This window comes from Astatotilapia calliptera, unplaced genomic scaffold (assembly GCF_900246225.1).
Source record: "Astatotilapia calliptera unplaced genomic scaffold, fAstCal1.2 U_scaffold_2, whole genome shotgun sequence".
Lineage (NCBI taxonomy): Eukaryota > Metazoa > Chordata > Actinopteri > Cichliformes > Cichlidae > Astatotilapia > Astatotilapia calliptera.
The window spans coordinates 510,232-521,650 of record NW_020535729.1 but is presented as its reverse complement, the minus strand read 5'-3'; the positions used below and the strand labels follow the sequence as shown (position 1 = coordinate 521,650).

General features: G+C 38.1%; 1 protein-coding gene across 1 annotated transcript; it reads left to right on the top strand.

Moving 5' to 3' along the window:
* Positions 1-304: 304 nt before the first annotated feature.
* LOC113017736 (macrophage mannose receptor 1-like) lies at positions 305-9,654 on the top strand. Its single transcript, XM_026160844.1, has 3 exons — positions 305-994; positions 1,080-1,168; positions 9,529-9,654. The coding sequence occupies exons 1-3, from the start codon at positions 676-678 to the stop codon at positions 9,652-9,654; spliced, it is 534 nt and encodes a 177-aa protein (XP_026016629.1). The 5' UTR covers positions 305-675.
* The last annotated feature ends 1,765 nt before the right edge of the window (positions 9,655-11,419 follow it).

The window sequence follows — 11,419 nt, the reverse complement described above, 5'->3', positions numbered from 1 at the left end:
AAATATACCGCGGCCGTTTTTGGAAGGTTTAGATTTGTGGGGTCAATTTGACCACAAACATAAAAGACTTTTGTCTTTCCGAGAAAAGTCAATGGAGTAAAAGTAAAATGTCCTTGTCTTTTATCACATTCAAAAACAAATAGTTTTTGTTGGGTTTTTCTCTTTTAAAAAAATTGCATAAACATTTTAAAAACAATTTATTACAAAATGATGAATTTACTCAAGCATTCAAAAAGGTCTGCACCAACAGCAAGAGTCAACTGACATTTATTTAGCTTTTTAATTATTCAAATGCATTCTGTCTTATAAAAATTCATCTAGTAAGGTAATTTCCTGTCACATGTGGAGGGTCGCTCATTTGCAGTTGTTTACTTTTTGAAAAGTGAGTGGGTGGGAGCAAAGTCTAACTTAAAGCCAAGGAACACCGGCTATAAACTGTTGACCATTACCAGTATTATCAGTATCACAGTAAATATACTAATATTCTTTAGATTTCTATATTTTCAAAGTCATTTTATTGACATGCCAGAAAACCAATTCTAAGCGGAACTAGTAGCTAACACTTAATAAGAAAATACACCGGTAAGCTAACTCAGCTGCTTCTCCAAGTCAGCTCACTGATTTCACTACGGTACCTAATTTTTTACAGCCAGCAGTACAAGTTACATCTTAGTGATGGAGAGCCGCTCCTGGTCAGCGGCTCAGTCGTACTGCAGGACATACCACACAGACCTGACCAGTATAAGAAGCAAAGAGGAGAAATCCAACATCACACTCACTTTGAATGGATCAGGGGTTCAGTATGTGTGGATTGGCCTCTACAGGGATCCCTGGGCCTTCTGGTCTGACAACACAACCTCCACATTCACTAACTGGAGGTCTTTTATGCCTGATAACTACCTTTCAAACCAATACTGTGGAGCATTTGATTTAATGTCAGGGAACTGGGATGATGACTTTTGTACAAGCAGTAACTATCTTTTCTGTTTCACAGGTGAGGTCCAGAATGCAAACACTGTAAGATCCTGTCATCATGTAAAACACTAATGTTTGTGTTGTTATATGTGGTTCATTTTTAGCAGTGACAAAGCAAACAGTGGTGAAAATGAAGCTTCAGTCAGAGGCAGACATGCACAGCACAGAGATCCAGCAGCAGGTTTCACAGCAGGTCAGCAGTTCAGTCACCAACACAAACTTGACACAAGTTCAAACTATGCTTCATGTTTTTCATCATCTAAAGACCTGATGGACATTATGGACAATGCCAGGCATCCTCTGCACACGGCCATTAACAGCCAGAAGAGTCTGTTCAGTGACAGGTTGCTTCTCCCCAAGACAAGAACTAACAGACTTAAAAACTCCTTTGTCCCACACGCCATCAAACTGTTTAACTCCTCTCTGGAGGGGAGAGGGAGGGGAAACAGGAGGACAAAGGAGGGGGGAACAACTAAGCTGTAGTGCCTCTTCACCCCACTGTGCAATACCTTTTGTGCAATTGTAGCAAGTACATAAGCTAAAATAATTTAAGTTGGTTATGAATAGTTGGGCTAATTCAGAAGATATCAGATTCGGCTCTAGGAGGTGAGTGAAGTACAATAAACGTACAACCACAGATATTGTGATTACAATTGTTATTTATAGTGAAAATAAAGTGCAATTACCAAACACCAATATTTACAAAATCTGCAGACAAGGAAAAAATAAAACAATTCAAGCTTGTAAAATATCCGCTGCACGGCAGTGCAGGAACCTCGTCCAACCTCTGGCAACAATGTCCATAAAGTTTATTTCATGAGTGATATAAGTCCAACGCGTATGACAGTCTAGACAAGTTGAAATTTGAAGTAGGATGATCAGCACTAAGATTCCAAAACTGAAATCTCAGAAGTGAGATTTAGGGGACTAAACCAAAAGGGGAGAGTGTAGGCCGCAGCAGCCTCCTACCAGACCGCAGGAAGTTGTAGCTGGGATTCTGGCTCGTTGGGCCTAGCTCGCCATCCAAAGTAGTGGTGTCGCTGTGGTCTCTCCAGGGCACCACTAGCCTGCACTATAATCACAAAACCACTATTAGCAAAATTCATCTAAATTTCCCAAGCTAACTTTAGTTCCAGTGTACACATAAAATCCATGAGAAAATACAACAAATACATATCCAACCATTGTAATGAATTAAAACAAATGACAATCTCAAATAACAAAACTACAGCCACATAAAGTGAGAGCAGTAGTAATGCAGTAAGCCTCAGCCATCCCATCAGCTAATAGCACTGGCATACTGATACAGGTTACAAATACAAACAAACATTCAGACTCACTCACCATTCACTACGTGCGATGTCACATACGAGCCCCACGCATCTACCCACGGCGGTATCAAAATACTGTTGAACGCAATCCACAATTAATTCAAAACAAGTCAAGATAGTAAACAGCGAAAAGCGCTCGGCCCACGTACCTGTTGCTAGTGATGGGACGTTCTGTATCGAGGCTTCGGAGCGTGTGTCGAGTAATGGAGGGGGCGTTTCCGCGAAGCGCGTATCGAGGCTTGCTTCATTTATGGGAGGAGCTGAAAATGATGACGTCCGAAGCCTCGCTGCCCGGCTGTACCACGTGACTGGTTCATGAAGTGGTTCGAACTTTGCCGCGAGATATGACAGCGATATAAACCCCTCAGACTTCATTCAAAATGTGGGTGTTTGATGGAGAGTTGCGGTTAGTGAGAGTTTGGAGACCGTTTGGAGGTTTATCAGAGTGAGGAGAGAAAGTCAGGAGAGAATGGAGCCAGCTAAGAAGAGGAGGATGTCCTCCCCTGTGTGGGAACATTTTGATCTTATTCCTCCCAACAAGGTATGTAAATTTCTACAGAAGATGTATTTTCATGATACTGATGGTGCAATACAATTTATGTTGAGCTGTCTTGACTTTTGTACAAGGTGAAGTGTTTGCTATGTGCCAGGGAGCTGGGATATAACAACAACACCTCATCCATGCTTAGGCACTACAGAGCTTTGCATGAGAATAAGGGGAACACCGATTGTGGAGCAAGACCAGGTGAGCCATCAAATGCAATGATAATATAGCATGCAGTAATGTTACTAAATGATATAACAATATTATACAACTGTTATAAGTTACGTATGTGATATTTATATTTGTGCTTTATCTTTATTGTCTTTCCTCAGGAGAACAATCTCCAATAGATGAAGACCTGGTCAGCATGGTGATTGAGGACTCCCAGCCATTTAGCATTGTGGAGGACAAAGGATTTAAAAGATTTGTTAAATCATTAAATCCCAGCTATGTTCTCCCCACTAAAAAGGTCATAAAAGCAGTGAAAATTTAGTTTTTACAGAATAAGATGTGAACAGGCAGGACTGAGGCTCAAAGCCTCAGTGTGTAGCTGTCCATACCTCAACGTTACAAAAGCACAACTACTGTCCACACCCCAACCACACCTCACTTCACAGTAAATGATCATTTCCATTTCAAGCATTTCCAAATAATCATTTCCCATACTGCCAGTATAAATATACACAGTATACTGCCATCACTACAATATAGATGTTTTACACACTCCTTTTGTTGTTGACATTTACAGGCTGTGTGCAAAATGCCACACTCTTCAAATTCATGCCAGCTATTATTTTTACGTCCAGTAGGTGTCCTGCTAGAGCAAATGAAGCTACATGAAGCTTCGCGTTGGGGTGAACCAATTGGATGAAAAGCTTCAGTGCTTCATGGGGCTTCATCTGCCCATCACTACCTGTTGCTTCCATCCGCTAACGCCTCTCCCCCGCGTCGAAAAAGGGCGGAGAACTGGGAAGATGGCGGAGTGAGCGGTTCAACTTGAGTGGGCTCCGAGGCTTTTCCTGAAAAGAACCTCCTTTATGTCTTGACCGCAATCAAGTTAACCGGAATTAGAAGCAGACTAGTTATACTTCATCTCTAAAACTTAAAAACTTCCTCCCTGTGTTTCTCTCCGTCATTCTCGGCCACCTTCTCCGAAGCGGCGAAATGGCTAACATTAACAAAGATCATGGCTACCACCTAGCGGCTCTTCGACAGGCGTGCGACGAAGAAGATATTGAATGGATGGAACAGCAGCACGACTTATCACAAGACAGACCGCAAGCTGATCGCCACCACACACCAGTTAAAAGTCCAAATCCTAAAAAAATGAAGGCTAACGAATCGCAGACGCAAAACGAAGTTTCAAACACAGTTCTCCTCAATGCTATCCAAAAACTGGTATGTAAATTCGACACCCAAAGCGAACATTTAAAGAATTATGAATTCCAGTTGCAAGAAAACACCGACGCTGTAAGAAAAGTAAAGGAGTCCGTGGATGCTAATACGGAAGCTGTTAAATCTGTGGTGGAAGATGTGAAACGTATTAAAACGCAGATGGCGACGCTGAAAAAAGAGAACGAGGCTCTTCGTGAAATGTGTCTGGAGCATGCTAGATACAAACGGAGATGGTCTTTGCTGCTAACTGGCGTTCCTGAGAAGGAGGGGGAGAACACGAGAGAAGAAATAATCAGAATTCTGACCAAGATAATTCCTGCGAACGCCGAGCAGCTGTACAACACAGTGGATACAGTGCACCGGCTGGGTCAGAAGGGACGAGTTGGTGACAAACCCAGGCTGATTGTCATACAGTTTGCCATGAGAACTGTTCGAGACCTAGTGTGGAAGGTGTCCAAGGAGGCGAAGCTCTGCAAGGAGATGAAGATTCGGTTTAGAGAGGACTTTTGTAAGGAAGACAGAGAAGCCCGCAAACGTCTGTGGCCGAGGGTGGAGGAGGCAAGGAGCAGAGGGCTCAAAGCTTTCCTGAAGGACGGATATGCTGTTATCGATGGTCGTCAAATCAAAGAATGAAAGAACTTTATTACAACCTAGATAAGAAGGTATAACTGTTCAACTAAATTTAAGCCGGTAACTTGCTCAATGGTCCCTGACTTTGACTGGGTCTATTAGTTAATAGGAGGCAAAATGTGCCATTGCCTTACTCTAGTTATTACAGCACTTTCAAGCTATATTCAATGGTTCTTTCAATATTTTCTTTAAATGTTCGAGGTTTAAGAAGTAACATAAAGCGTAAAGCGATTTTACAAAAAATCTTTTTTGTAAGGAACAGCCTAACACGAATTGTTTTTTATTTCAAGAGACACACAGTAGTAAAGATGATCATATATTTTGGAGAAAGCAGTGGGGAAGCGGTGATATTTATTTATCTCATGGTACCTCTCATTCAGCAGGAGTGGCTATTTTTCTACATCGTTTTAATGGAAGAGTTCTTGATCATAAAGGTGATGAGGAAGGTCATTGGTTAATGGTTAACATGGAGTTGGATGATACTAAGTACATTTTAGTAAATGTTTATGGGTTCAACAATAGAGCTAAAAACAGGAAATTGATTTCTGATTTGAAAAAAATGATAGAAGAATGGAAGATCATCTATTCAACTGAAAAAAGTCGTTGTTGCAGGTGACTTTAATATGGTACCAGATGAAAAACTGGATAGATTTCCAACTAAATATAACTCTTCTCATTTTAACCAAGTATTAATGGATTTCTCCTGCACCCTCAACCTAATCGATATCTGGCGTAACTTAAACCCAGAAAAACTGCAATACACCTGGAGTAATTCTGAGCGCTCTCAATGCTCAAGACTGGATTATTGCTTAATAACTGGTAGTCTCTTCCCCCTATCATCCAACTGTAAGATTCTTCACTCCCCTGTTACTGACCATTGTGCCATAACACTTTCAATCTCCCCGGATAATAGATTATCAGAACCGAAGAATTCTCACTGGAAGTTTAACAGTAACCTCTTAAGAAGCTCATCTGTTTGTATAAAAATTAAATCATTGATAGGAGAGGTAAAAGCAATGGAGGATTTTTATTCTACTAGTAAATGGGAATGGTTGAAGTTTAATGTCAGAAAAATTGCTAGTGAAGAAGGAAAATTAATGGCTAATAAAAGGAGACAGAAACAGGCTGAAATTACTGCACAAATAAGTTCATTGTGCAATTTATCACATCTGACAGAGGGAAACTCTATAGAACTAAACCAGTTGCAGTACAAACTAGATGAACTTTATATAGACAAAGCAAAAGGTGCCTTCATTCATTCAAGGGCTAAATGGATTGAGGAGGGGGAAAAGAATTCTTCTTATTTCTTTAACCTGGAGAAAACTAGACAAACAAAAAAAACTATAATGAAGTTACAAATTAATAATACCCTGACTGAAGACCAACAGACTATAAACAACTATATCACAGAGTTCTATTCAGCCCTCTACACTACAAATTATTCCAGTTCGGAGACTAATTCTTTTTTTAGCTCTATCCATGGAAAAATTCCTCAAATTGACTCACACTTTAAAAATCTCAATGAGTCTGAAATCACTTTAGCTGAATTGGATGCTGCTGTTTCCCAAATGGCGAATGGTAAATCACCAGGTCCCGACGGGATCACGATTGAATTTTACAGATATTTCTGGAATGACATTAAAGATCTATTACTAGAGGTATTTAATGAATGTATAAATGATCAGATGCTATCTCCAACTATGAAACGAGGAATAATTTCTTTACTTCCTAAACCAAACAAGGACCCTATCCTTTTAGATAACTGGAGACCTATCACACTTCTTTGCTGTGACTACAAATTATTAGCTCATGTCTATGCCAACAGATTAAAAACAGGAATAACTCAAATAATAGATGAGACACAGTCAGCCTTTATAAAAGGGCGTCATATCCATAATCATACCCGTTTAGTATTAGATATGTTGGATTACAATCATTTAATTCCTCATGATAGCCTTATTTTATTTCTTGATTTCTTTAAAGCTTTTGATTCTTTGGAGCATAATTTTTTATTTAAAGCTCTGGAGGCTGTGGGTTTTGGTCCCAGATTTGTTAGTGTAATGAAAATGTTGTACAGAGATATAACAAGTAGTATTGCACTCAATCAGGAGTTTTCTAATAGTTTTAAAATTCATCGTGGCATTCGGCAGGGATGCCCTATTAGCCCGTTATTGTTTATTGTTGCAGCAGAAATGCTTGCCATTTATATCAAACTCTCTTCAGATCTGGAAGGCATAAACATTCTTGATAAAGAATTTAAAATTAGTCAATTTGCTGATGACACTGCCTTATTTCTAAGGAATGTAAATATGGTCTCTACTGCAATTAATAAAATCCTTTCATTCTCAAAAGCATCCGGCTTAACGCTAAACCTTAAAAAATGTGAAATCTTAGCTGTACACAACTGTAATCAAAATACTATTAACAATATACCAGTAAAAGAGGAGGTAAAATACCTTGGTTTAATAATCAGTAAAAATACTAATGATCGAGAGAATAATAACATAACTCCTAGATTAAATGTAGTTAAAAAAATATTTAATCATTGGTTAACACGTGATTTATCCATATTAGGTCGTATCTTACTGTCTAAAGCAGAACGACTTTCAAGACTCATATACCCCTGTTATTCAATTTTTACATCTCCTAAAATGATTAAACTGTCCAATTCTATTATATTCAGCTTTATCTGGAAGAATAAAACACATTATATACGCAAATCACAATTAGTTAAAGACTATGAAAATGGGGGCTTGAAAGCTTTAGACTTTGAATCTATTATTGCTGCATTCAGGCTCAGATGGATAAAAGACTGCATTTCCTGTCCTCAATCTATGTGGTACCATATTCCAAACAAACTCTTTAATAAGGTCGGGGGGTTCGATTTTTTGCTCAGATGTGATTATGAAATATCTAAGCTTCCTCTTAAGTTGTCTAGTTTCTATAAGCAAGCTTTGAATTTTGGGAAACTAATTTTCACCCACAATTTTTCACCTCACAATTCTGTGTTGTGGAATAATAGGGTTATAGTCATCAATAAGAAGTCCTTATTTAAATCAGACTGGTATGATAACGGTGTATGTTTTGTTGTTGATCTGCTTGATAGAAATGGAAACTTGCTATCTTATGAAGAATTTATTGATAAGTATAAAATAGAGATTTCATTTAATAATTATAATAAGGTTTGTAAAGCGATACCCACACCGTTGTTAAATCTTATCGTAAATACTTTAAAGTATTCATTAATAAGAACATGCTTACCTTCACTGACGATAGGTAATACCTCAATAAAGAACAAACAATTTAATAATAAGTTCATCTCTAATACCTTTAAGCAAATAGTATTCTGCAACTACAATGTCAATGTCAGACATGACCTTGATAGCATATTGAAAGACAAGTCATTTTCTTTTTACTTAAAATACCCACTTGCGCCTAAAATGAAAGAAACACACTTCAGAATCATATCAGGCATTTATCCAGTTGGAGAATTCCTGCATAAAAGGTTTAATTTTGAGGCCGACTCTTGTGCTTTCTGTTCTTCCGATCCAGAAACACTAGAGCATCTATTTTTCACTTGTCAGTATGTTAATGCTTTCTGGTTTGAAATACACTGTTGGGTTTCACTCAGAATTTCCAATGTACCTGCCTTCACATCTAAGGATATTCTTTACTTTATGGACAATCTGGATTCTGAAATCTCAGATGTTGTCAATTTTGTAATAGTGCTATGTAAGTTTTTCATTCATTTATGTAAGTGGAAGAATGCCTCTCCTATGTTTACCGTCTTCTTGAATTACTTTTGTCAATACTTTAAGTCACTTAAGCTTATTTCAAATGTGAACAAAAAAACTGCTGTACTATACTGTAAAATCAAAAAATACTTGCTCTTCTAATTTTCTTGCCTGTGTCAAAAGGTCTATGTTCCTTATTTCTTTACTCTAGAAACTTTTATTTTCTCCCTGTAAAGTTATGATGACTTGCTTCACCATCTTTATAATGTAAATTGTTACAATTCTGGTCTGTTTCCTTGACTTGTTTTGTATATGGAAATTTGTTTCAATAAAAAAAAAAAAAAAAAAAAGCCTCTCCCCCGCGTCGTTTCGAGGCGACAACCCGGAAGGCATATATCGGTGCCTCGCGAATGTGATTGGTCACAACAGGCATGTGCAGCCTCGCGGCGTGGCGTGCGTCATGACGCACGATGCCTTCACGGACACGCTCCGGTTGGAATTTAAGATTCCAATTTAGTTATAGACGCAGTTCTTTTTATTTTTATGTGGGTTACACAATACTTTTGTAAATAGTCAACAGTGCAATAGACTCAATACTCGAAATGTGCAATTCATTCACTTGTATTTTTATTTTTTATTCCTATTTATTCTATTTATCCCCTTCGTATATTTTATTTATATTGTCTCTGTATTTATATATGTGTGTGTGTGTGTGTGTGTGTGTGTGTGTGTGTGTGTGTGTGTGTGTGTGTATATATATATATATATATATATATATATAATATTCTGTAACTCTGGAACTTCTGTCGGTGCTGTGCTTTTTGGAAATCGAATTTCCCAGAGGAACCCACCCGAGGGATTAATAAAGTTCTATCTAATCTAATCTAATCTAATCTAATCATCTGCACATTTTGTCCAGCTGTCAGGCCTCATGCTGTCAGAAGGACTGACAGACTTCAGGATTCGTTGGAGGAAAGTCCAGAGTTACCATGACGACCAGTCAAAGAAGCAGGATGTGGACGGTGGCTGCAAAGCTGAAGACTGACTGGACTGAACCACTTCATGTGTCAAGTTAATAACATGCTGTGCTGAGCTGTCTCATCCTTTGAATCTTTCAATATTTCAGAGTGTAAAGTTCCACCAACAGCTCATTTGTTCAGCTGCAGTTGTAGTTTGGTAGAAAGTCTTTAATCAGAGGTCCACTCACTAGTTTTCCTGATAGGCTCTAGTCTCTTGCTTTGTTTTGCAGTGTCTCTTTCAATACTTTCAGACACTGTCCTTCTGTGGACGTCACTGCACAGGCTTTGTCTGTGTGCAGTTTATTAGGATCCATAGTTCTGTTTCATCTGACAGCAGCCTCTGCTGACTTACACAAATGATGGAGAAGAAAGTGAGGATAGCCAGAGATCTGATTGAGGAGGTCAGGGGGGACAGCAAAACATTGTACTGTTTATGTCCTGTTTCTACTTCTATTGTTTAATAACTGTAACAGCCATGAATTCAGTTCAATTCATTTCAATTCAATTTTACTTCTATAGCACCAAAATAAGTCACATCGAGGTGCTTTATATTGTAAAGTAGACCCTACAATAATAAATTCAGAGAAAAAAAAACAACAATCATATGACCCCCTATGAGCAAGCACTTTGGCGACAGTGGGAAGGAAAAACTCCCTTTTAACAGGAAAAAACCTCCGACAGAACCAGGCTCAGGGAGGGGCAGGGCCCTAGTAAGAACTGCAGGTGGTGGGTAAAGTTTGTGCTGGTGTTGCCATAGTTACTGTTGTGGTCTTAGTTTGTATTTTCGCCTGTGTTGACATTTTTGTCTACTTTTGTTTTTGTAGCTTTCAGCTTTCTTCATGATATATTTGAAAGGGTTTTAATGTGTTCTGTGGTTTCATTCATGTTTTTGTGTTACAAATAATACACAGCTATTTGGGTTGAAAACGATAAATCCATGTAGACAGGTATAGAAAAAGTAATACAAAATGAGAGAGATACATTAAAATAGTAAGTAAACAGAATGGTTGAACCATTATTTATTGCCTTTTATAGATTAATTTCTTATTTAATATTATAATTTGACTTCAACAAATTTATATTTTGCCAATATTGACATCTTTGTTTGTTTCATTAGCTTAGCTGGAGTGAACACATGAAAATAATTTAATTTTATTCATTTGAACTTAATTTGTGGTGTATGTAATTTGATTGTACTTTTCTGTTAATAAATGAATGAGTTATTTGTGTGTTTTGACTCTGAGTGATAAATCAGGTGAAATTGCTACAGATCCATGAAAGTAAAGCTAGTTTGACACTGAAGTTTTTTTGTTTCTTTTGTTTTGTATGCGTATGTGTAAGTTTGAGGTCCATGTCAAAATCACAGGCATTCAAATGTAAAGGGCCTTAAGTTATATGTTAGTAATGAGAATATTCATCAGTGTTGCACTTATGCTTTATAGTGGAGTTTTGTGTTATAGATCACTTTTCACCAATGGTAGTAAAAGTTCCAATCTCAGCGTCCCTGCTCAGACATGAATTACTTATTTACACCCAGGAGAAAGACCTGGGTGTAATTAGCTAACTTGTACTACTTGTTAAGTTACTTTGATGTTACTCTGTAAAATGATCTGAAACACGCTGTCTCATAATAAAAACCTGAGGCTACAGCCCTACACACCAACAAATCCTTCTCCTAATGAGGACACGTGATCTTTCTCTGTTAGGTATGAACACAAAGCAAAGAAGGTGTGGCTGGAGTGTATCCCAGCTACGATGGGGCGAGATGCATGGTACACGCTGGAAAGGGCG